This window comes from Pituophis catenifer, unplaced genomic scaffold, assembly GCF_029215685.1.
Source record: "Pituophis catenifer annectens isolate HBS135680 unplaced genomic scaffold, rPitCat1.0.hap2 SCAF_2, whole genome shotgun sequence".
NCBI classification, from domain to species: domain Eukaryota; kingdom Metazoa; phylum Chordata; class Lepidosauria; order Squamata; family Colubridae; genus Pituophis; species Pituophis catenifer.
The window spans coordinates 228032611-228060201 of record NW_027256882.1 but is presented as its reverse complement, the minus strand read 5'-3'; the positions used below and the strand labels follow the sequence as shown (position 1 = coordinate 228060201).

The window sequence follows — 27591 nt, the reverse complement described above, 5'->3', positions numbered from 1 at the left end:
GAAACCAGAAGACTGTGGGTTTTAATCTTGCCTTGGACATGAAGCCAGCTGAGTGACCTTGGAATGGTCACTTTCTCGCAGCCTTAGGAAGGAAGCAATGGCAAACCATTTCTGAAAAACCTTGCCAAGGAAACTCCGGGGACTATACCAGGTAGTCTCCCAAAATCAGACAAGACTGAACAAAAGAAAAATGTAAAAGATTCATTCTCAGATTATTTCAGTAAAAAAACTCAATAGAGGCCCACCTCTCAGTTTGTTATTTATCACTTGGTAATAATAATAGCAAACTGAGAGTCACGTTGTTTATATTGGTTAAGGAACCAAATTCTCCAAGGACCTGCACCAACTGAGAATGGACCTGAGTGATTTTATCCACTAGGTGAGCTGAAAATTCTTCAGGGAAGGCCTGAAGGTAGACCTCTGACCCAGGGGGTCCAGGTAACTCTAAACAGGGCCACTGGAAGATTATCTGCAGATGCAATAAGAGCAGAGAAACATTGATGTTTCACTGCTGTAAGTGCCACAAGATAGGCCTTAATAGTGGCTCTAATTCTTGATTCATCCCTTGTCTTCCTCCAGTAGCATTCTAGATCTCTCTTGACCATTTTCAGCTCACTCAACTGCTTCATAGACTACAAGGAATGCAGAGAGCGATGGGCCAAGAGAAGTCATACGGGCATGATTCCAGGGGTGGGCTGCTGGGGGTTCACAGGGGTTCGGGAGAACCTCTAGCTAAGATTCTGTGCAGTTCGGAGAACCGCCAAATCCCACTCCTGGCTGGCGCCGCCCACCCCGCCACACCCAACCCATGAGTCCCCACACAGCCCGTTTTGGATGCAGGTAAGTGCAGGGCGCACATGGAGGCTTGGGGAGGATGAAAAATGGGCCTATCGGAAGTTCGGGAAGGCCGGAAACAGGCCCAGAAAAGGGCCTGCGGAGCCTGGGGAGGCTCTTTTTGCCCTCCCGGAGGCTCGAGGAAAGCCTCCGGAACCCAGGGAGGGCAAAAACACACACCCCCTGCCATGGTGCAGGAGGCCAACTAGGCCACGCCCACCATGGCCATGCCCACCAGCAACCGGGCAGAGAACCCCTTGCTAAAATTTTTGAAGCCCACCCCTGCATGATTCTATCCAACACCTCAGCAGTACTGTGCAGCAGAACTTCAGATAAAATTTCCAGTTTCCTTTGGAATCCTATGAGTCCATCAGTCACCAGTCAAATTGGTCCTACCTCCCTGGAGATAACGTGAGAGAATCTCAAGTCACCAGGATGTGATTTGAACATGACAGAAAACCAAAAGAGTTCCCCTCCTGAGATGATATTGTGACTGCTCTGACAAGAAAACTAAGTCTGGTGTTTGACCAGGGTTTTGAGTTAAGCCAGATATAGATATATTGTTTGGTGGAAACATGGGAACTATAAGCAGTGAAATCTAGGGAAAATGAAATGCAAAATTACATTTCACCTACATTCAGGAAATCCTGCATATATTACACTGTAGCTGAGAATAACATTTTACAAACACAGTTCGGTTCCAGAAAGCACAGGATAAGGCATCAGAAGACTGCTATTTTTGCTATGATTAAGATCAGCAGTCTAGAAATATAATGTAAGTTTAAACTACTTCTACAAATATTTGAATTTAAAAGCAGATATATGCCAGTCGGACAATAAGAATTATTTCCTCTTTAGCAACTCAAAATCCAAGATGTGATATTTGTATTCCAGCTCAATTTGGCCTGAATGAGTTGCAATTAAAGCAAATAAGCCTTAACTAACATTCCATTAGTCTCGATGTGACATTAATAAATACAGTATCTTTCTATATTCTAAAAATCAAAACATCAGACTGGAAACTCTTTCTAGAAAGCTGAAAATATAGAAAGCAAAATACTTGCCTTGAGATTGATTTCATCCATGAGAGCAATAATGAAGGTGTACAAGTTGCCCAGAAAAAGAGCGAAGATGCGTCCCAGCTGCCACCGTAAAGCGATTCGGGGATGATAATTTTCAAGGTTGCTGATGACATCAAATAAAGTTGGACAGAACATTCCTAGAAGTGACATGACCATATTCACCTGAGGAAGGGAGAGTAAAAGTTAAAACATTTAATATAATATTCACATCCTACTTGTGCAGCAATAAATATTAACTTTTTAAAGAATAAGATGTAACAAAAATAGTGACTGTATTTATCAGTATTGTTGTTTACCCTATTGTTATTTACCCTATTGTCTTCTACTCCTTCTCTTTTCTTCACCATTGAAAGGTGAAGTTTGACAGAGAATAATAAGGTTCTATTGTAGTTTGTAATCAAAGTAAAGCATTAAGAGGTCTACCAGTACAGATGCTAAAAAAAGGTTTTTCTTTTTACTATAGAAAGGACAGTAAGACAATGATGGATCCTTAAATCTTCAGATGAAATAACTTTGGAAAAAAGTACATATCTGATCTCATCGGATAATCAACTGAATCACTCAGTCAAATATCTTATAGCGATCAGAAAACATCAGGCAGGTAATGGACTATCTACTTATAAACTATAACTGTGAGGCCATTACCTTCCAAAAAATAATATTAAGAAACAGGAGAATAAGTCACCAAATTCTCCTACCTTTGAGTCTATTTGTTTGGATATTCATATTATGGAAAACACACATATATGAGAAATTCACAATGTTCCCACCTGGTTTCTTTTAATTTACAGGTTTTATACACTGGGGAAGTCATTTCCACACCTGTAATTTATGACACCTTCATAGCATTACCCACCTGTCTTTAAAGCCTGTCTGTAGCATTGCATAATTGTTTATGAAAGCTTGTCTTAAAGCATGGATTGCATTTTGTCATGTTTTGATCAAGTATTATTTTGTTTATTTAATTGCATTATTTATTTGGGGGGGAAATATATATTTTATTTATCAACTATTTTTCTTAGAAAAAGAAAAGCCCAGTGCAATAAACTATCCTTTTAAAAATAGGCAAAGGTAACATTAAAAATTTTAGCTATGGAGTTTAAGACAGAACACCAATATTGAATAGTTTTCTTTTGGGGATTATTCCAAAATAAATATCTACATTTTTATTTTTAGAAATACACTAATAAACACATCCCACTAATCAATGGATCTAAGTATTACTGGCAGTAAGCTAACAATTGTAAGTAGATTTTCTGTTCTTTACAGCTGATAGTATTTTGTCCCGCTGAAGAAGTCAAACAAACTGGAATAGGTTCAGAAAAGGTTGATGATCAGGCATCTAAAATTAAGTTTGATGAAGAGAGATCAAAGGACTATTAGAAGAGATCAAAGCATTCTTTAAATACTTAAAAAGATGGCAATTCAAGGCTGGTTGTTTATCATTCTAAATTAATTGACTAACATGAAGGAAGATCTTAATAAAAAAAAACTTCCTAACAGAAAGATCAGAAACAATTTCCAGAAAGGGTGGACTTCCTTCCCTTGAAGTTTGACAATTCCAGTTGGGGATTTTTAATTTGGATTCCTATAGTTAGTGAAGGATTAATTTAATGGCCTACATGGCCCTTTCCAATGCTTTGATTTTATAAATTTAATCCTTCTTCAAACCTAAAGCTTGAATAGTACAGGTAATCCTTGACTTACAACTACAACTAGGACCAGATTTCCTCTTGCTAAGCAAGGCAGTTGTAAGTGAGTTGTGCCCAATTTTATGACCTTTCATGTCATGGTTATTAAGAGAACCACTGCAGTTGTTAAGTGAATCACAGGGTTGCTAAGCAAATTCCATTTTCCCTCTTGACTTTACTTGTTGGAAGCCAGCTGGGAAGGTTGTTAATAGCAATAGCATTAGCACTTAGACTTATATACCGCTTCATAGTGCTTTACAGCCCACTTTAAGCGGTTTACAAAGTCAGCCTATTGCCTCCAACAATCTGGGTCCTCATTTTACCCACCTTGGAAGGATGGAAGGCTGAGTCAACCTTGAGCCTGGTTAGATTTGATCTGCCAAATTGCAGTCAGCCGGCAGTTAGCCTAATTTCTACTCTTAGAGTACTGCACTCTAACCACTGCGCCACTGTGGCTCCTTAGCTCATATGAATGGCAATCATATGATGCTTCAACCAATGTAAATAGATGCCAATTGCCAAATATTCAAATTTTGATCATGTGACTATGAGGATGCTATGACCATTGTAAATGTGAAGACCATTTGTATGTTTTCAGTGCTGTAGTAATTTCAGTGGCTAAATAAATAGATGCAAGTTGAGTGATCCTGAGATTCTGCACTTCTAAGTATCATTATGAATTTATATGCAAGGCTGAGATTACAGCCGCATTCTAGCATTCTCCAATATTCCAGTTCCATAAAAACATTTAATTTTGTGTGGTTGCCATTATAATGTACCTTAATTAAGAATTAACAGCTGTATATTATAAATCATGCATTCAAACTCATACTGTGTGCAGTAATAAAAATCTTCTCAGATATCCCAGCTGCAACAGAGACTAATAAAAAAATCCCTACCTTTTTGAGTAAACATATTTTGTTTCTGCATAATTAGTGTAATAATTTAGAGTTATGTGTTTATTGTAGTTATACACTTGCAGGAAAATTTAATATAAGGAATGGCAGGATAATTCAAGTTTTCCACTCACACGTTTGCTAGTCTATTACTCCTTTCTATGCCACTAATTCAATTTGGTTTCTATGTTTTTCCCTTTAAAAAATCCAGCCTAAATATGACAACTTATATCTGATGGATATAAAAAGTTTTTTAAAAATCTAACAATGACAATCAGGGAATGAAATTGAAAATAAAAGAGAAAACAAGATGATACCTGAAACTTGTCTATTTAAAAATTTGCCTTGGACAACCTAAGCAGTTCAATACCAATTGGAAATATCCAGTCAAAAACAATTCTTTGTTTTAGGCGAGAATACAACACTTAACTGGCATACTTATTTCTCAGTTGTCATGAATCAAGGCAATCTGATGAGCATTTAATCCTCGTCAAGATGAAAAGATTTATCTTGGTGAACCAGAAAGCATTATTTTGTTATTTTTCTTTTTTACACACTGTTTTTCCGTTACATTCTATTTAAAACCCTTTCTTGCTTTCAGGTATAGGGAGTGCTAAATAAGCAAGACCATTTTAAAATATCCTACAAAAACTTGATTTTTAACTTCTAACCATTCTTTTAAATTCCTGATGTGCCGCATTCTCTTCAATAAGGGTCACTTTACATATAACATTTTGGAGGTATACACAAAACACATATATCTTACAAAAGCAATTTCTTTCTGCTTATAACTTACAAGTAATGTGCCTCAGTTACAGCCTTAAGAGGGATATGTGGATTAGTGATCTGTATAATGTGCATTAGTATTAGTTCATTCTTACGTTAACAATGTTATATAAAATGTAATGTAAGTTTTATATAATGTTATATAAAACTTTTCTTAGCACATTCTTTTAGCAAACGTTTCCCTAATATCCTTTTTTCCAGAGCACCTTTGCCAAATTTTTGTACTCAAATTTCCCCATATTTTAATTTTGGAGTCAATTTTTTGTCTACATTATTTTTATAGTCCTGTATAATTCTAATCATTGAATCCCCATATCAACATTTCATTTTTTTCCCCTGTCTATAGAAACATCTTATGGAACTTTGCTTTTATGAATGATAGCAGCGGTGAGACTTTAATACTTCGGATTCAATTTTTGAGCTAATAAATATCTTGAGAAACAGATGCTAGTAGAATTCATTATTTATGTGTTTCTACAACAAATGATATTCTGCTGGCTAAACCACTTCACTTGAAAGTAATCCCTAATGCTATGCAAATGTTCAGTATTTGTATTAAAACCCATTTTGCCAAGATTTTGAAATCAAGTGACTGTACACTGAACAAGTCTAATGAAGCAGGATTATAAACCATGTTTGCAGTCAGATTTGGAAGGGCCACTAAAATCAAGTAGTTTTACAATATGAAATATATTTAATTCAGATAGGAAGCCCGGACTCAAGTGTCACATGTAAAAGGAAAGAAACATGTGAATTGTCTTTATTTGTGATCCTCCAAACCATGTTTAGAGAATCATTTGAATGAAACCAGGGTATAAAGTTATGATGAGTGATACAGGTCTTTATAGTCTTATCCATGAGTTTGCATATCATAGAACATAGAATCATAGAAGTGGAAGAGACCATAGAGGACATCCAGCCCAAGCTTTGCAGCTTGGCGGCCTGGCTGGGGGGAAAAGGGGAATGGGGCTGTACAAGCAGTGGGATGGCATGCATGTGCACACGCAGCCCTTGCAAAAGCAGCAGGCCAGCACGAATGGTGTGTCGGTGCGCATGTACACAGCTTGACTTGTGTGAGCGGTGGTCTGGCACACATGGGCTGGCACACATGTGGCTGCTTGTGCAAATTGAGCTTCATGCATGCTCCGGCCAACCACTCACATGGCCCAGTTCTGAATAGACCATGGCCCAGTAGTGGGTCATGGCCCGGAGGTTGAGGACCCCTGTTCTAGTCCTATTCCCCTGCTCAGGGCAGGAGACCTTATATCATCCTGGTCAAAGGGTTGTCCAGTCCATTCTTGAAAATCTCCAGTGATGGAGCATCCACATCTGTGAGAGGCCAACTGTTCCATTGATTAATTGTTCTCACAGTCAGAAAATTTCTCCTTACTATAGATTGGATGTCTCTTTAACAAGCTTCCACCCATTACTTTTTTCCCTGCCCTCTGGTGCTTTGGAGAAAAAGTCAATCCTCTCTTCTCTGTCCCAGCCCCTCAAGTACTGAAAGAGTTATCATCTTCCCCCATTCCTTCTTCATGCTTTATACTTCATATCCAGAAGTGGTATTCAGCAGGTTCTGACCAGTTCTGGAGAACCGGTAGTGAAAATTTTGAGTAGTTCAGAGAACCGGTAAATACCACCTCTGACTGGCCCTGCCCCCATCTATTCTCTGCCTCCCGAGTCCCAGCTGATCGGGAGGAAATGGGGATTTTTCAGTAACCTTCCCCTGGAGTGGGGAGGGATGGAGATTTTACAGTATCCTTCCCCTGCCATGCCCACCAAGCCATGCCCACAGAACCGGTAGTAAAAAAAATTGAATCCCACCACTGTAAATCATATCCATACTTCATGTCTAAGTTCACCAACTATGGTAAACTTATGGATTTTCATAGTCAGGGCTTGAATTTGTTCTGACCTTATGCTGATTTTACTCACTCATAAAAGTACCAATCAAACTACCTCATTTTCTCAGCAGTCTCTTCCTGATTTTCCTCTCAGCCAGCCCAGCTCAACAACAGATCTTCACAGTACTTCTTTCCCTCCTTCCAATCAGCCCATATACTGTATTCCTGCAATATACCACTGTTCATTGCAGAGAATTCTTGGCCATTTTCTGGGACTCTGAAACCAGCTTGCTCAATTCCCACAGATTCAAGATCTTATTATCAATGATTTCACAATTCTGCAGTTGTAAGCTAGAACGGAACTCTTTCCCAAATAAGATGAGCCAACTCTAGTTTTGCATTGAAGCAAGACCATCTATTTTACATATTCTGGATTCAGAATCTAGATTAGCAGTGGACAATCTAGTAAAGGAGAATCTTTGTAGCTCAGGATTGAAATGATGGTTCCTTGGTGCTCTCTGATCTTGGCTGTTTTCTTGCAGATGTTTCATTTCATTACCCAAACTAGCTAAAATAATCAGTGGCGGCACTAGTTCGGACTAGCACTGATGATGTTACCTGGTTTGGATAATGAAAGAAAGGTTGCAGATTGTTTTCTGCAAGAAAACAACCAAGATCAAAGAGCACTAAGGAACCCTCAAACAATCTATTATTATAACATTGAGTTACTCTGAATATTAGAGTTTTATTGTGCAATTCTTCCTAGATTCTGAAAAGCATTTCATAGTCCTAATAATATCATAGTATATATAGATTGTGAAAATCTGGTGCTGTAATCATCAAATATTGCATTCCAAATCTGACAAGAACATGTGTTCATCACTTGTAGCAGCAGATCTGTAATACGGCTGGATTACACATTTGACTGAAATGTTGTCTGAAAGCCCAACAAATTTTGCAATTGCATTACTTCAGCACAACTGATGTGATGACGTTACATAGAAACAGTGAGTATTTAAATGCAATTTTCACCAAGCTATTCACCAAGATGATAGAGTCCATCCATCCTAATTTAAGTCATACATAATTCTCACTGAAATTTATGGGACCTTCATAGTCCTGAATTATTTTGTTCATTTCTGTGAAAATTAAATGTGAGAGTACCGTAGATGCAATCCAAAATATCTTATGAAAAAAATGATTTCAATAACATTACAATTCCTTTATGTCCATTCTGAAAATGAAAAACTTCAGTGACAATTTCTGGCCTTCGGAGGGCCTCTGGAGCCCGGGGGAGGCTGTTTTCACCCTCCCAGAAGCTCGAGGAAAGCCTCTGGAGCCTGGGGAGGGTGAAAATGCCCCCCCCCATGGTGCAGGAGGCTGAGGAGGCCACACCCATCATGGCCACACCCACCCAGCAACTAGCAGAGAACTAGTTGCTAAAATTTTTGAATCCCAACCCTGGTCGTAAATCACTTCCTTCAGTGCCATTGTTACTTTGAACAGTCACTAAATGAACTGTTCTAAGTCAAGGACTGCCTGCGTTTATTTTTTCCTGCATAATTCTAGCTCTTCTAATCACATTTGTTTTACAAAACAAAGCGTGCTGGAACGCACTTCGTTCCTCTCCCACCATCCGTAGTTTTCAATGCCTGCTAGAGCAAACTTCTGGGATCGTCTCACGACGAAGTAAATAAGATAGCCGCTCCCAGCCAGGGTGCACAAAGCAAAGAAATTCGCGAGAACCCTTAGGAATCGAGTCAGGTGGATGTTCTCTTCTTTCCGGCTCTCTTGTTCCTCCACAATGGCTTCCTGTGCTTATTTGACACATTAAAACAAAAATAGTACAAGTAAGCAAACTGAGAAGAATCAGGATACCAGCCAAAAAAATCTATAACCAGAATATCCTTTTTGCTCTTCATTACAGCCTCTGTACATTAATCTTTATTAAGGCCCTGCATCAGGGGTGAAATTCAGCAGGTTCTGACAGGTTCTGGAGAACCAGTAGCAGACATTTTGAGCACTTCGGAGAACCGGCAAATACCACCTCTGGCTGGTCCCAGAGTGGGGTGGGAATGGAGATTTTGCAGTATCCTTCCCCCAGGAGTGGGCAGGGAATGGGGATTTTGCAGTATCCTTCCCCCAGGAGTGGGGAGGGAATGGGGATTTTGCAGTATCCTTCCCCCAGGAGTGGGGTGGGAATGGAGATTTTGCAGTATCCTTCCCCTGCCACGCCCACCAAGCAACACCACGCCCACCAAGCCACGCCCACAGAATCGGCAGCAAAAAAAATTGAATTCCACCACTGCCCTGCATGTTGCACAATTATTAAAAGATGCTACCAAGTACAAATTAAAAAGCAAGGACATTTTCAAACATCCATGAAAGTAAATATTCACTATAATACCATGAATGAAGATAATAATATACAAGGGAATCCAAATATTAACATTAATTGACAGGACTATATAACTACTTTGTGAATGAATAACCAGAAGGCTTATGCACTAATTACTAATCTGCTGACCATGTATTTATGTAAATATAAACTACAACTACAACTCTACACCTTATCATTTTATCTGAGGGGTTTGGCTGTCTGAAATTTAGGTCAGAGACCCTTCAAGTAGGGCCAAAGGTGTAAAACTCATTTCCACAGTAACATTAAGCAAGTAATATTACAAACAAGGAATGCTAGATGTGTCTACTAGAAATAGTCAAAATTACCACTTCCTTTGTCTGTGAAATCCAGAAAAATCCAATCCCTTGTTGCCATTGCATGCTATTATGGATTGAATTTGGGTCAGTTTGGATTTGGGACAATATTGAGTGGCAATAAAGTGAGTTGTTTGGGTTTTTTCTGAATTTCATAGACAAGAAAGTGGGGAATCTGAATGTTTCTGGTAGATCCATGTAGCATTCTCTGTTTGTAAAATTACATGCTTACTGTGGAAATGAATTTTACATTTCAGATAAAGTAATAAAATGATAAGGTGCAAAGGTTTACATTTGCATATATGTGTTTCCATACATGCTCAGCAGGTTAGTAATTACTGCATAAGCCTTCTAGTTATTCATTCATGAAGTAGTTATATGGTTCTGAGAAGGGGAAGTAACAATAAACAGGATGATCTCTATATTGTGCCTACTGAATTCTACATGTTGTCAGTAACACAATTACCTGCATTATAAGATGGCCTTGCTACTGACTGATTCAGGTATTGATTTCACAGTAATATATATAGTAATATATACAATAATAGGGCAATATCACTCTTGTGAGTAAAATTCCATTATTCTCACTTGATTACTCTGAACAAACTGTGAGCAAAGATTACCTTAAAGCTAGTAGTTATTGATGCAAATTTATTATCTGCTGTTTCAGGATTGCCAATCAAATAATCCCAGCTGGTGAACATTTTCCAGCTAAAGTTAAAACTTGTATCATCTCCCCCACCATCATTATGTGCATTCTTTGCCATTCTGAAAAGATCAAAAATAGAAGTGTGGCTTAAATGATTTTTTTTTCAAGAAAAAAATGGTCTAAACATCTCTTTCCAACCCTGTGATTCCATGATAAATTATTTCCACTGTAGAGAGATTTAGGTAGGTGTCACCTCAGCTCTGCTCGTGACTATCCTTTGTTTTCTGATCTGCTCATGCAAAAATAGAAAAATAAGCAAACACAAAACACACAAATCTTTTCATTGTTTTACTGTCTTTCATGAATTTATTTATCAACAAGCTGAAGAATGTAAGGCGATTTACTCTCAAGTTTCTGTAAATATAGATCAAGATTACCTTGTGGCCAGATGGAAAGTTAGCATGTACAGATTACATGTCAGGGGTATTTCTTATTGTTATGCCCTAGAGATTGTGCTGTGAGGTTTTCTTTCTTAATAAAATTACTAAATAGCAGCTACCTAGCAATCCTTTCCTGTGAGGAATTTATAGGGGGAAAAAACTTTTCAGGCACACAAAGAAATGTGGTTAATGTTTATAACAGGGTTGTTGTTTTTTTAAGTATGATTTGTATGTGAAATTGCTTTTTATATTTTAATCAAGTAAGCAATGGATATGGAATAGAATGAGGTACAAAACCCTAAAACTTGGCACTGGGAGATTCAATTTTTCTCTGAATCCTAAGGCTCTAGGCTGAAATACTCTATGATCCTATACAAAAAAAATCAGCAGGCAGGGCACTAGTGATGGGTTGCTACCGGTTTGCCCTGGTTTGGGCAAACCGGTAGTAGCAGTGGCGGGAGGCTCCACCCACCCGCCCGGACGTCATCAAATATGCTCTGCGCATGTGCACATGAGCGAACTGGTAGCAAAGGTAAGTGAAACCCACCACTGGTTTGAATTCAAGGTTTAGAGTGCCCTGCAGTGGTGGGTTTCACTTACTTTTGCTACCGGTTAGTTCGCTCGTGCACCTGCGCTCGCTTCACTCACATGCGCAGAGCATATTTGATGATGTCCAGGCAGATGGGCGGAGCCTCCTGCCACTGCTACTACCAGTTTGCCCGAACCGGGGCAAACCAGTAGCAACCCACCACTGATTCAAACATTCAGTCTTAAGTCAATATTCAGCAAACCAGTGATCATTACAAACAGATTTTCACAGATTACCTTAACAGGGACTAGAGGTCCCTGTTAAGGGACTAGAGGGGAAAGAAATTTAGATAACATTGAGTCGGAACAAAACCATAGAAAGACACTGCAAGTTAGATAAGGAATACTTTTGATGACTTATCTGACTTTATGACTTTGGAAATAGCCGTGTCTCCATCTACCTAGCTTCCGAGAATTGTTATGAAGCCACAACAGAATGAGATAAAAAAGTGTTTGCTGCCTGGGAGCCAAAAACAGGATATAAATGTAACATATAATAATCCGGTTAATCATTAATTACCTCTTTTTAATCCTTTTGAAATACTAGAAACTTACGTGCGAATGACCACCATGAAACTATAAGCGATGGTCCCAACACCAACCAAAAAATATGAAAGAGGCATTCGGAATTTCAGCCACCCAATTGTTCTCTGGTTATTGTAATAGCCGTAGAAAAGCACAGAATATTGTGCAAAGCCCTGAAAAATTAATGGCAAGAGTTCAGAAAAGTACATTTCATCAGACATGGGACAGACTTTAACCTAGCATGATTTAATTTGTTTTAAATCACCGCATTTCAACCTGGCACCATCCAGAAGTATCAGGACTACAATTTCCAAGGCTTCGAAGTTTTGGAATACTTTGGGAGATGCAGTTCTAAAAGAACCTGAAGGCAGGACAAGAAGCAATGGATGGAAACTAATCAAGGAGAGAACCAATCTAGAAATGAGGAGACATTTCCTGACAGTGAACAATTAATTAGTGAAACAACTTGCCTTCAGAAGTTGTAGGTGCTCCATCACTGGAAGGTTTTTAAGAAGAGACTGGACAACCATTTTTTTTTAAAAAAAAATTGATTTATATGCCGCCCTTCTCCGGAGACTTAACTTAATGCATTAAGCAATAGCCTTCATACTTTTGTATATTTATACAAAGTCAGCTTATTGCCCCCACAAACTGGGTCCTCAAATTACCTACCTTAGAAAGGATGGAAGGCTGAGTCAACCTTGAGCCTGGGGAGATTCGATCTTACTTTAATTGCAGACAGCTGGTGTTAAATTACAGAGCTCTGTCTGTTAAGCTATCCAGGCTCCTTGATATTTGTCTGGAATGATGTAGGGCAGGGGTGTCAAACTGGCGACCCACAGGCCAGATGCATCACACACAGGCCACACCCACTCCAGTTCCGCAAAGGAGAAAAACATCACAATACGTCACATGATAGCAACGTGATGCTGCGAGTTTGACACCCATGATGTAGGGCTTCCTGCTCGAACAGGGATTGGACTAGATGACCTCAAAGGTTCCTTTCAACTCTGTTACTCTGTTTCAATAAACAGTCTGAGCCATGTGCAAAGTAATAGCTGTAGAGCTGGACCCAAATATTTATTGCATGTCGTGATTCACCTTCTGGAGTTAGTTCTGATGGTAACGTAGAATGTGAACCTTTAAGAAACCTTTGTAGCCATTCTGGTCCATTAACTCTCTTCTGCCTACAGATGACCTCTTTTCTAAATGAACATTATGCTATGTATAAGAAACTGAAAAATATCCTCTTGGGCCCGTTATATCATACAGTCACACAATAGACTCCCTTCAGCTGAGAGTACTTTTGATTGGGCTTAAATGTTATGAGAAAGGAGAAAGGAAGCAGCAAAGTATTTTGAGACCAGGGATTCTATAAATCAAACCCGGCATTTTGGAACGCACTAGGAAAGCAATTAAAACTTAGATATATTAAAGCAAAGTCATCATGGAAATAAGGAAATAACTCTGCAGTGAGACTGAAGATGTTTTGTAAAATAAAAGGGTAAGTGTCCAATCAAGGGTTACAATCCTTTACATATTAGACCAGGGTTGGGGATTTTCTGCCAAATGTTTTCATTACATCTTATATTGGTGGCAGTGTGTGATCATTCTTGGATAAAAGTCAAACTGCCACAGAGCTTGGACGTAGCCCTAATAAATAGAACAGAGGCTGCTTCTGTCTAGAATAGGGATGTCCAACCTCAGCAACTTTAAGATCTGTGGACTTCAACTCCCAGAATTCCCCAGCCATGCTAAGAATTAAAGTTGCCAAGGTTGGATACCCCAGTCTAGGACTTCACTGGGATGTAGTAATAAAGAGAGGATCAATGACTTTGCAAGCGCTGTCCATCAATGCTCTTTTCTTGTTCTTTATTATTTCTTCTCCTATTACTTCTTTTAAAAAAATAGTAGGTTAACCTGTCAAAATCCTTCACTTTCATTTAGTTAACTATGCATTTGATATATTGAAGCTGCTGGGCTACTTAAGGCGAGTCATGTCCTGAACCTGTTAAGCCTCATTTGCAATAATTTCCATGATAAAAATGAAATATTAATACACATCATGTACATATTGATTTTTAGTGGGGTTTATCAACCTCTTTTACCAAATGCAGAGACAGAAGCATTGCTTTCATTGGAGAATTACAGCACCAAAAGATGACAATTATCACTTTTGGTAGTCAAAAGTTGGCAGTATGAGAATTCCCATGTGGTCAAATATGCCATACATATTTTGCACAGGTTGTCTCGGTTATTACTTCCTAGATGTTCTGTTTTCAAAAAGAAAACCAAGTGGTGCTTATTAGTTTCTGTCCTTAAATTCTCATGACTAAGATGCAGGAAGTGAATAAAACAAAATAAAAATGAAGCTAAAAGTGTGTTTCCGTGAAGCGTGCAGAATGTTTAAAAATGCGAATACCAGCAACTATTCAAATAGTGGATAACTGGCAGAAAGGAAGAATTAACCTTCTTCTATTGCTTGGCATTGAGGAAGATCATCAGTGTTCAGTATCTTATGACACAATTAATCAACTGGTTTTTTTTTAAGAGTTATATTTTTTAACCCAGGGCCAATCAAGTGAGGCCATCAAGGTTCTGTCCCAATGCCAGGAGATGGGGTGGGATGGGAAACAACCATCTCCAACTCAATTCTACCAAGACCAAGTCGATGTAGGCTTTTGATTGTGTTGATGCTTAGAGGCTTGTAGGAGATCTGAGGATACTTTGTCTTTGACCTTGGATGGGGTTGCACTTCGTCTTTCAAGGTTGTCTTCCTGTGCCTGTTCCTAGATCAGGGGGTTCTTTAGACAATCGCTCATGCCCTGCTTATCTTGCAGCTTGAATAGTATAACCCACTCTACATGGGATAGCTTTTGAAGACCACCTGGAAGCTTCAACTGGTCCAGGACACAGTGGTATAGGGAGTGATAGGCATACCTCAGCATGTCCATGTAACACTTCTGATTGTCAGTTTCTTTCCAGGTGCAGTTCAGTTCAATTTATAGGCCATTAAAACTACATGACATGGAGTACTTGAGGGTCCGCCTGTTTCCCACAGTATCTGTCTAGCCAATTCAATCTTGGAGGTTTAACTTGTTCCAGGTTCCTTTAATTAAGGATGAGCCCAGGTGGCACAGTGGTCAGAATGCAGTATTCTGACCACTGCCAACAGTTTGATTCTGACCGGCTCAAGGTTGACTCAACCTTCCATCCTTCTGAGGACCCAGATTGCTGGGGGCAATGTGTTGACTCTGTAAACCTCTTAGAGAGGGCTGTAAAGCACTGTGAAGTGGTATATAAGTTAAATGCTATTGTTATTTCTAATTAAACAATGTCATTTATCAGGACTCTGAAAGCATGCCTTCTCTATAGCATGTCTATCCTCTGGAATGAAGTTCCCCTGGAGATCAGGATGGGCCCAATCATTATTTAGAAGAGCTGTTCCACCAGGCATTGATAAGGTCAAGTGAGATCCCCCCTTTTTTTTTTTTGTTTCCATACAAGTTTGATAAATGAATGAATGAAATATGTCATCGGATCTTTGTGTCTCTTACTTTTTGAAGGTGTCTAAAGAACACTGAACTGTGTTTCTGGCAACAGCATCTTCTGTTCCTTATTGAAAGGCATTTAAATGACTTCCACGTACTGTTTTCATACCTACATAGTTTCCTACTTCCATATATTTTTCCAGTGTGAAACAATCCTGATTGCACCATTTGACAGAGTGTTTTTAATTCCTACTGATATTGAGAAGCAATACATGGCAATAACCATGTATGTGGCAGCAATTGTTGATGCAACAATATAGATAAAAGAACATATGCAAAGAGCTTCTCGTTCTGCTTCTGCAGATCAGAGCTTCTATTTTAAGCCATGATTCCATGACAATAACCCTGCTGGTGTTTGCCTCCAATTAATCTCTGCTCATTATGAAATTAGGAGCTAATTTTGATGCAAATCTTTTCCTCCTCAGGGAAAAGATGTGGCAGAGCTGCAATGGACTGTGGGTTTTACATGAAAAAATATATAAACAAATTACAATATTGCTGACAGCTCCTCTCTGCAATATTCCAGTGCTCTTTTTTGGCTGCATAGATAAAACCGAGCTCTCGGGAGAAGACTGGGACTGATGGGAAAAAAGAGGTCAACCAACCAGAAGGTGGAGGAACTTGGCTGCATTGTTGATGGATGCACCATTGCAAGAAAGGTCAGGCTGGGGACAGATAATCATGGGAAAAAAATACCCATATTGTTGTTAAGAGCCAACACCAACATGAAGACATCATCAATTAATCAGTGACAGACTTGCCTGAAGAACATGGTATCTTCTTGAGTATTACATGGGCTCTGCATTTTTATGCATTAAGAAATGTTTCTGTTCCGCTACTTCACTCTGCTCTGCTGCCCTCTTCTTCTAGTTCCCAGATGAACTAAAAATGTTGCATTGTCATTCCAGAGTTTCCCTATTTTGCCTCTCCTTTTCATTCATCTCTATGTTATTGAAGCACATCTGGTGCACACCAATAAAATGCATCTGAGATTATAAACAATAATACAATACCATCAGTCTCCTTTTCCTGGAGAAAGGGAGACTGATGCTATTGCAAAAACTGCTTTTTCCCCAGTTTGAACAAATTTGTTAGTAAATTTGAAGATGGGAAGTCCTGACAAATAAGAATGATCAAAAAGCATTGTTAATCTGTGCATGTACTGTGTTTTAAAATATTAAACATAAACAAAATACATTAGTTCCATTAGGCTGCAGTAAAATATAAATGTAATGCGACTATAAATCTTTCTTGTGTGTTTATTTTACTGTATGTCACTCAGAGTTGTTGCACAGTTGGGCAGCCTAATGAACTAACTAATTAACATTGATAAACTATGGCTGGATTGTTCTAAAACTATCATGTAGACGTATGGTTTGGCTTAGAATAATGTGTAAACCCCAGCCGCCATTGTTTATAGGCAACGATTCTGACTCAACAATGGAGATGAATACAATTTCCTTGTGGATTTTTCAACAGGCAGCACAATTTTGTTCTGCTTTCTCTCTGATTCCCTACGTGATTTTTTTTTTCCAAACTGTTTGAGGGACAGGAGAAAAGCAGAAATATATGACACTGGGTGGCAGCAACCACCAACATTTCCTCTCTTCCGTCTGTGTCTGGCTGACGAGCCTCACAATATTTTAGCAGGTAGGTTACGATTAGTAGATGTTGTTGCAAAACATCAGACAAACTCTAAGAGCTCTCTAGCAGCCAGAGATGTTTTTGTAGTCCAGATATGGTACCCCTAACCTATTCCCTTAAAAAGTCAAATCATTGTGAGCTCATCTAAGTACTTGTTCTGTCTTGGCCAGGAACATAAAATAGAGCATTCAAGGGTACACAAATTACCTACAGCCATGGTTCGCTCAATGTGATGTTTACATAGCATGCTGTACATGAGTTATAAATCAGATTATCAGAATGCGATGGACTCCTCACGCAGCATGATGAAACAGTGGCAGATTTGTCCTAGTAACCTGAACCACTAAATAATCTGATTGCAGTCTGATGTAGCATATTGTATAAATGCAACAATAGTATCATGCAGTGATGGATTTCAAAAATTTTTACTACCAGTTCTGTGGGTGTGGCTTGGTGGGCGTGGCTTGGTCGGCATGGCTTGGTGGGCATGGCAGGGGAAGGATACTATAAAATCTCCATTCCTTCCCCAATCCAGGGGAAGGTTACTGCAAAATCCCCATTTCCTCCTGATCAGCTGGGACTTGGGAGACAGAGAATAGATGGGGGCAGGGCCAGTCAGAATTTTTACTACAGGTTCTCCAAACTACTCAAAATTTCCGCTACCAGTTCTCCAGAACTGGTCAGAACCCGCTGAAACCCACCTCTGGTGTCATATATTTTACAATAAGGATCAAATCCCTGCACCTTCCCCATCATATGTGGCCTACAAAACCCCAAATGACTAGGTGGTAGCAAAGAGAGAGAAAACTCTGTCGTTACTATATTTATTGTTCATCCGAATTGTTTCAGCCCAGACCTAGTAGCCTTACCGCTTTTTTCTGATATATACTTTATTATTTTTATTAGTTTTTTATCCCAAAATGTTAACATATTTTCGTCAACTCAATGTGGCAAATATGTGCGATATCCCTTCCTCCTCTTATTTTTCCCTCACAACAACAACCTGGGTGAGGCTGAGAGGGAGAATAATTGGCTCAAAGTCAGCCGGCTTTTATGCCTGAGGCAGGATTAGAACTCACAGTCTCCTGGTTTCTAGGCCAGCACTTTTACCACTACACTAACTGGCTCTCACAACTTCACAACTTCCTGCAATATTACATACATTTAATGTAAAGTTCCTATGGCTATTTCATTCTTGTGAGAAGCTCCTTCTGATTATACTTTTTTTTCACTCCATCAATTTTCTAATAACTTTATTAAATTCCAACATCAAACATTAAAATATAAACTAATGTAAAAGGAAAGGGAATCAAAAAAACAAATTAAAAGTGACAAAAAATTATACACCAAACAAATTTATAATATCTTTCCAGTGCCTTTCCACTCAATTCATGAATCAGCATTTTTAAAAAGATGTGCTTGTGTGTGTGTGTGTGTGTGTGTGTGTGTGTGTGTGTGTGTGTGTGTGTGAAAACTTTGTATGGTTGTTGGATGAGTATTTCCCTCTGAAGGTTAACACCAGGGTTTCTGAATTTGGCCTGGAGGAATCCCTCGAGCTCTACATTGTAATATGTGACTTTCAAACTTATTGAAACCGGTATCTCAGTTTTGCAGAAATCAATGTATTAGTAATGGTGTTAAAAGCATGTGAGACTGATTCTCCTGGGATTGTGCTGTTATTTAGTGTATTTAGTGGCCACTAAAGCATTTGGAGAAGACCTGCCATGAGAAAGACCAGTCCTGATTCTTTTTGGTCACAGAAAAGACAGAAATACCATCTCTCTATATATATATCACAATAGGGAGATAATAATTGCTCAGGGTGAGGAGTTTTATACCTCCTGGCTTGCAGATATGACTTGTGGATCCTCCTATGCAGGTCTACAAACTCCTTCTTCAGTCTCTGAGGTGACAGAAAACTTGCCAATCTATTTTGCACAAGGTTGTGTCATGAATATAAGAAATTATGAAAGGGAGGGAGGAAGGGAGGGAGGGAGGGAGGGAGGGAGAGAGGGGAGGAAGGAAGGAAGGAAGGAAGGAAGGAAGGAAGGAAGGAAGGAAGGAAGGAAGGAAGGAAGGAGGGAGGGAGGGAGGAAAGAAGGAAGGAAGGAAGGAGGGAGGGAGGAAGGAAGGAAGGAAGGAAGGAGGGAGGGAGGGAGGGAGGGAGGGAGGGAGGGAGGAAGGAGGGAGGGAGGGAGGGAGGGAGGGAAGGAAGGAAGGAAGGAAGGAAGGAAGGAAGGAAGGAAGGAAGGAAGGAAGGAAGGAAGGAAACCCTACGAGAAAATAGAAACTGCCTAAATTTGAGAATCTCTATAAATTATAATCCAGACTTTCCTATCAGCTGGACCTTTTATCTTCTCCTGTAGCCTGGATGCTTATTAGGGAGCATAAAGGAAGGTCCTGCTCTTGATAACATGTGGGTGAAAAAATAATGTTGGAATCGAATGTGGAAAGCTGCTGTTTCCTAAATTGGGAGAGGGGGGAAGGGGAGGGCAGGCAACTTAATTCTCTGGGCCTAACTACATCTGTTTTCACCCCTACAACTGATAGGGAAGCAGTGGCACGCATGGACCGATCACCCTTGTTGCATCCAATTGCTTACCCTCGTGCCCTTGATCGTGCATCCTAGCAGTGTCAGAAAGAATCATAGTTAACTGTGGAAGATGAAGCCCAGAAACATAAGTAACATAAGCAAAGCAGAGCTCGGAAGACCCCAATGCCTAATCATCCAAACAATCCCTCAGAAAGACGAATGTGGAGCATCCCATCTGAGTTGGTGGGGTCACTTCCAAGCCTTCATTGTTTGGAAGGTGCTGCAATTTTTAATTCTGATGGCAAAATACAGGAGGAAGCTGCCTACAGAGTCAGAGGCTACCGAGCACACGCTGGTTTTTCAAAAAGGACAGGCTGTAGCAAATATTTGCTACAGAATGTACAAGAATTGTACATCTCCCGCACGCAATTGCTTCCTCCAGCCCTGTTGCATCACAGTAATTTGGACACTCTAATAAGTAGCTTACTGTTAATCCCAAGGAGTTACTTGCTAAAAGTGAAAAGACAGGAGTGCAATACGTGATTAGAAGCTGAGCCTTTTTTTCCCCCTCTCCTCGCTTTCTTTCCTTGTGACTGTCACTCTGCAGACTTACAGGCAGAAAGGGCCAAATGAATCCAACAGAGTCATTCTGCTCTTGAAGCAAATCTCCCTAAAGAGCTTTTGAACATCATGGATTTGTCCTGGAGCAATTCACGAAGAAATCCCCAGAATCTGTTTTACAGCACATCAACTTAATAAATACAAAATGAAGTGAGAGATCTTCCATCTTCATTATTCACATAAGAAAACTGTGAAAAATCAGTCCTGGGTTTGTTTGTTTTTTTTTCTTTTCTTTTCTTTTGGGTTATGGAAAAGTTCCACTGACTCCCATTGGTCACCATTTTTATTCTTGTTCCCAAAATGATTTTGAATGTTTTTGCTAAATATCAATGAAACATCATATATGGAATTAACAACCCTTAGAAATTTGCCAGTGTTTCAGTTTTACATTTTCCATAAGGCAATAAAACCAACACTGCCTAGTCTTTCCCAGTCAAATATTCTCCCAAAGTTGCGACACAATTCCCAAATTACTAGTCAGCTTGCCAATAGGCCGGAAGAGCATACTGAGTGTCGTCCCACATAATGAGAACCCTAATTTGGACATGATTGCCGTAATGTAGCACATGATTGTAAAATTGTCTACTTACACTGAAATCCCACAACGTGGCAAAGTTCATAGCACTTGCTTCCTCTGCTCTTGGCACAGTTTTTCTAGGCAAAGACCCATATGCCTTTCCCATCAATGCCTGCATGCAAAAACAGGGAGAATGGTTTCCAGTGTACTCACATCAATAATCCAAGAGCAATTGAGGTTAATTTTTTATTGTTCCAATACGTTGGAAATTGAACGTTACATGTTGGAAATCAGTGATGAGTTTCAAACAATTTTACTACCGGTTCTGTGGGGCGTGGCTTGGTGGGTGTGGCAGGGGAAGGATACTATAAAATCTCCATTCCCTCCCCAATCCAGGGGAAGGTTACTGCAAAATCCCCATTTCCTCCCGATCAGCTGGGACTTGGGAGGCAGAGAATAGATGAGGGCGGGGCCAGTCAGAATATTTACTACCAGTTCTCTGAACTACTCAAAATTTCTGCTACCGGTTCGCCAGAACTGGTCAGAACTTGCTGAAACCCACCTCTGTTGGAAATGTAATATGAAATTCAACATGCAAAATCATTCACCTATAGTAGTGATGGCGAACCTTTTCAGCACCAAGTGTCCAAACCGGAACACATGCACACGTGCGCCAGAGCACTGGAAACCCAAAGACCAGCTGGCCGGTGCGCATTCACACCAGAAACCAGAAGAGCAGTTGGTGACAGTAAGTGTGCCCAGAGAGAGGGCTCTGCGTGCCATCTCTGGCACACGTGCCATAGGTTCGCCATCACAGACTTATAACATCAATATGATCTCAAATATTCATGAACCTTAGAACTGTTGGTTTTGTATTGGGGGAAGGAAAAGATTGCTATTATCACCTTTTTTTTTTTTAGCCAAGGAGTTTTAGGAGACAGGAGATCTGAGCCTTAAAGGATCACAGGTCTACCAAGAACTCAAGTCTTGATCATCTCACTGTTGGACTATTGGAATACACTCTACATGGGACTACCCTTTACAAGTATTAGGAAGATGCAGTTGGTGCAGAACGCAAGATAGTTCTTGGGGCCACTAGGGTGGCCCATAATACACCACTAGTTGCCAGTTTGCTTCCAGGTCCATTTTAAGGTGTTGATTCTTATCTTGAAAGCCCTTCATGGCATAAGTACAGGTTTCTGAGAAACCATTTCACCCCAATCGGATTGGCCCATTCCCCTCCCCGCCAATATGCTGCAGACCCTGTCAATCAAGGAATTCTGGTTGGTGGGATCCAGGAGAAGAGCCTTTTCTACCATGGCTCCTGCCCTCTGGAATCATGTCCCCTCATCCCAGGCTAGATCTGCACCTACCCTTTTTGGCCTTCCAAAAGGGCTTGAAGTTTCTGCCAACTGGCCTGGGCCCCCAGGAGGGGAGGGTGTCATCCTGGAGGTGGTTAATGGACTAAGATAAGATCTCACCTCTTCCCTGTGTGCAACTTGCTCCCTTCCTCCATATCTTTGTCAATTTTAAACCAAACTCAGTGTTACTATTTATTGTTTTAATGTTTCACCTTGGTGTTTTATTAATAGTAAACTGCCTAGAGGTGGGTGGCATATAGGTTCAATAAATACATAAATAATACATAAATAAATTGAAGTTGTTAAAGCATGGCCTACAAAAAAAACACATGGAGAAATCTATAAAGTTGATTCATAGGAGATGTATATCAGAAAACCTTACCCTCTTTCCCTGAAAATAAGACCTCCCTGGATAATAAGCCCAATCGGGCTTTTGAGCACATGGACTAAAATAAGCCCTCCCCGAAAATAAGCCCTCCCCAAAAATGTTTAAACGCATGCACAGCCGGTCCCCGCCATTTCCTCTGGTTAGGGAGACAGAGCTGGAAATCAGGTAAGACGGCAAGAGGAGCCCCATCTTGCTCCACGCACCCAAAATAATAAGACCTCCCCGAAAATAAGGCCAAGCGCTTATTTCGGGGTTCAAAAAAATATAAGACAGGGTCTTATATTTCGGAAAAACACAGGTAGTTAACTAGGAATTGTTTTAGCATTGTTATATGTGCAAAAAGAAAAAAAAGGAGAGAACTTCTCATTTTATACCTGGTGTGCTCTCTAAATGTGACATCAGTCTCAGTCAACTTAGCCAAAGACCAGGGATTTATAGAAATTGTAGGTCAAAGTTTTCTAGATGACTATAAGGTCCACATGTTGATTTTTCTTGGCATTTTGTCTGGCTTAATTGCAAGATCCACTTGCACTGTATTTACCCAATTCTCACAGTGAGGCATTATCCATACATGACGTGATGAGAGGCTTTGTTTTCCAGCCAGTTTATTGTATAACAGATGCTGATTTGGGCTAAGAGGGAATGACTGGGCCCAAGGTCACCAAGAAAGGTCCATGCCTAAGGGAGAATAAGAGTTTGGGTTTTCCCCTCCTGGTCCAGCTCTTTATCTACTGCGCCTCACTGGTTCATAGGCGCCTCACTGTTAAAACTGCTGTAAAAATCCTTACTGTGCTAAAATTAAACAAAAACAGCAGAGAGTCTTTAACATAACTTAAATCAGAAAACCAGGTGCACATGGAAATGAAATTGTGCTCTCACCTCAGGCACCATGACAAGACCAAAGGTCAGCCCAAACAGAACTATATTTATTCCATACATCCATCGCAAAAATATGAAGTAAGATGCAACTGAGGAGCCAAAATGACCTGTGAAATATTCAGATAAAGGCAGATAAAATGACAAACTTCCCTTGTCATTTAAAAGAGAAAAACCTGATAAAATGTTTAAATAGATTTAACAAATTAGTATATCAGCAAATAACATTTTTCCATGAACATAATTATTTGATATGTCAAAACCCACAGAAGGGTACAAAGATAGGCTTATATGATAAAAATTGGGCTGAATTTGGAAAAAAATAGTTTTCAGCATCCTGTACAGGAAGGCATATTTTTAAATCAAACTGTGGAATTTTAAACAACAGACTGTAAACTTTAGAACTAAAACTAACAGGTTAGGCAACTAAGATTAACAAGGTAAGAATAAAATTATGAATCTACAAGCGCACAAAACGATTCATCTATAGCTATAGTAATGAAATGACAAATTTACTGTCCCTGTATTTATGTTTAATGGAGTTTTCACATACACCTCATCCTTTTCTTTAAACTTTTAAGCCTTGTTCCTTTCCTTAATTCTATAAAATCCCAGAGTCTAGCTCTTTGAGAAGGAACCTGCACAAAATTATTTCAAAAGGATAATTTCTGTACAAGAATAAGGCCAAAATGTCATAGCTTGCATTAGCTTTGGTGCAATTTGTTCTTCTTGAGGGGTTGATTTGATATATTTGATATATTTGGTATATGGTTAAGGCACCAATCTAGAAACCAGGAGACTGTGAGTTCTAGTCCCATTTTAGAGACAAAGCCAGCTGGGTGGCCTTGGACCAGCCACTCTCTCTCAGTCCTAGAAAGCAGGCAATAGCAAACCACTTTTGAAATCCTGTCAAGAAAACTGCCGGGACTTATCCATATTTTTATGAGTACAGACAATTAGCCCAAGCAATAGTTGATTTTTACAGGACATCTCCTTAAATATTGATGGAAGAGAATATACTTTCAGGAAAACTTAATTTTTATTTCATGATGCCCAGCAATATGCCACTTATTTGTACCAAATGGGTGAGGAGAGGAAGGCCATCAGTCACTTACTTTCAATTTCTTTTATTTTCATTTCCCATGGTATGCAGGCGGTTTTAAAATTATCAAAATCACGCTGAAATTTCATCCATTTCTGAAAGAAAGATCACATAGTACTGTAGCCCATTTGGATAACAATGGAAAGCAAAAGAAATGAGAGGAGCAATGATAAGTATACGCCTCTCTTCCTATCTCTATAATGCATACACAATCCATTTGTCGGAATAGCTTTGGCAACGATGTCTCTAATATCTCTGCACATTTCTGTTTCTTTCAGAATGAAACGTGGATGCCTCACCAAAGCAAGCTGCCATATTAATTAGAAATATTATACAAATAGTTTTGACCTCTCTGTGTACAGAAAGTCCTCGACTTATGACCACAATTGAGCCCATAATTTCTATTGTTAAGCAAGACATTTGTTAAGTGAGTTTTGCCCCATTTTACGAACTTTCTTGCCACAGTTGTGAAGTGAATCACTGCAGTTGATAAATTAATAACCCAGTTGTTAAGTGAATCTGGCTTCCCCATTGACTTTGGGTGTGAGAAGGTCACAAAAGTTGATCACATGACCTAGGGACACAGCAATAGTCACAAACCAGCTGCCAAGCATCTGAATTTTGATCACATGATCATGGGAATGCTGCAAAGGTCGTGCCTGTGAAAAACAGTTATAAGTCACATTTTTCAGTACCGTTGTAACTTTGAACAGTCACTAAATGAACAATTGTAAATTGAGGACTACTTACTATCTAAAAGTTCTATTTCTCAACTATTATGAAAGACATCTAAAGCAGAAAGTTTCTGGGCCCTTTCAGTACCAATACCAATACAGCTTTGCTCTCTATTCCAGGGATCTCCAATCTTGGCAACTTTAAGCCTGGAGGACTTCAAGTCCCAGAATTCCCCAGCCAAGCAAAGCTGGCTGGCTGGGGAATTCTGGGACTTGAAGTCCTCCAGGCTTAAAGTTGCCAAGGTTGGAGATCCCTGCCCTATGCCATTCGTCTGGTAAACTTGCAAGATTTGTTTCTCTTGCCATGCACATGTATACATCCAAAATAGACTGTGTTGTTTTCTCTGTGTCATATAATATATGTAGGTATATGCATAATTTTGTATTTATTTATTTTGTCATGTTTATGTTTATATTAGAGGTGGAGACTCTTTGAGAGCTGTATGCAACGTAATTTCATTTTAATGTATGCCGATTAGTGTACATTCAAAGTGACAATAAAGTATCCTAATAATAATACCTTTCATCACCTGAAGCCAGGTAGAGCTGTGCCTCTATCAAAACATTTGAACTGGCCTATGAAGCTTAATCCACTTTATTCTGTAAAGATTTCTTTTCTTATTCCAGCTAATTTACTCTGGATGAATGTACTTAAAACTGCAGTTCTAAATACATATTGAAGTACCTAATGTTAGTGATCTTCATAAATACTTTGCACACTTCTTCATTGGACTGTTTGCAGTGTGATTTTACTCAAACATCATCAGAATTTAATATGCTAATATTTAAGCTCTACCATCTGCAAGAAGCACTTGCTGATCTATTTTATTTTATTTTACTTTATTTTATTTACTTTATTAAAAATATCTTCTTATTTTTATTTTACTTTATTCCTTCTTTTTCATCAATATTATAGATTGAGAACACCTATGTCTTCAAAGTTGAATGGTGGATGGTGTTTTGCAGTATTTGCTCTTTTAAAACAAAAAACAAAAAAAGAAGGCTAAATGCAATCTACGTGAAAATGGAGCTATTTAGTCTAGAAGAGGCATCTAGGGAGATGGGAGTAATAAGCTATTTCCATTGAGCTACTTGAATAAGGAGAAATTAGGCTTACTTTCATCATCATCACTTTATATGCGTAAAACTTCTTTCCTTTGCCTTTCCCGAGAGCCCCTTCAAATTTTTCCACAAAACGCTGGGCATCTCTAAACAAGTTTTAAAAGAAACAGATACATTGATATATCAGAAGTAAAAACATGGTTCTATTTGTTAAAACGCTGAAACCAGTAGAAATCAAGGCAAGCTACTGTATATAAAGAAGGAGCAAACCCCACACTCACTTGCATTGATGAAGTTACCTGGTTGGGTAATGAGATGTCTGCAAGCAAATAAGCAAGCTCAGAGAGCACCAAGGATTCCACAGTTAAACCTACCTTACACAGAGTTCCTAACAGGCATGTTATGACTTAGAGCTGTAGGCATATAAAGTTCCCTGAGTACCTTGTAACATTTGAAATTGAAGTTCTGTGAACAACCCATCAAACCAAAATGTTAAATAATGCCAAGTATCACTTCAGCCACTTGCAAAAGCATTTAAGAAAAAAAAAACCAGGCAACCTTAGACAGAAATGAGGTAGTGTCAAAAACACAGGAAATATGGACGTGGGTTTTCCATAAACAAGCATTCAGGGTAAATTCTATATAACCCATGATGGAGTAAAATGTACACTCTGAGTTAGCTTATGAAAGCTTTATTAAATTAAAGGAACTTTAATCTAATTACTAACACACACTACATCAAAGTTTCATTAGCCCATGCATAATTGTCCTTAAATGGCTTGGCTTAATAATTAATTGCAAGTGTAGGGTTACAACTCATCAAGCATGTGGTGTCCGGTACTGAGGCTGTTTCAATGTTGCCACAGTGAGACTGAATTACTGAACTTAAGAGGTCACTGCTGAAGATTTGAATAGGTGGGCCAACTTTTCATGAACAGGTCAAGAGGAAGGGCCTGGTGGCTCAGCAGACTAAAAGCATTGTGATTAACACCAGCTGTCTGCAATTACCGTAAGTTCGAATCTCACCAGGCTCAAGGTTGACTCAGCCTTCCATCCTTTCTAAGGTAGGTAAAATGAGGACCCAGTTTGTGGTGGCAATAAGCTGACTTTGTATAAATATACAGAAGTATGAAGGCTATTGCTTAAAGCATT

At 39.3% G+C, this 27591-nt stretch overlaps 1 protein-coding gene across 1 annotated transcript in view; it reads right to left on the bottom strand.

Annotated features, from left to right (window-relative positions):
- The window catches only part of TMC1 (transmembrane channel like 1), a 51430-nt gene that overhangs the window by 17847 nt on the left and 5992 nt on the right, over nt 1–27591 (bottom strand). The window contains exons 5-12 of the mRNA XM_070934515.1: nt 26495–26585; nt 24657–24738; nt 23545–23651; nt 20990–21088; nt 12081–12223; nt 10472–10616; nt 8751–8945; nt 1899–2078 (exon numbers count right to left, since the gene is read on the bottom strand). Coding sequence (XP_070790616.1) covers nt 1899–2078; nt 8751–8945; nt 10472–10616; nt 12081–12223; nt 20990–21088; nt 23545–23651; nt 24657–24738; nt 26495–26585 — 1042 coding nt within the window. The remainder of the gene's footprint in view (nt 1–1898; nt 2079–8750; nt 8946–10471; nt 10617–12080; nt 12224–20989; nt 21089–23544; nt 23652–24656; nt 24739–26494; nt 26586–27591) is intronic.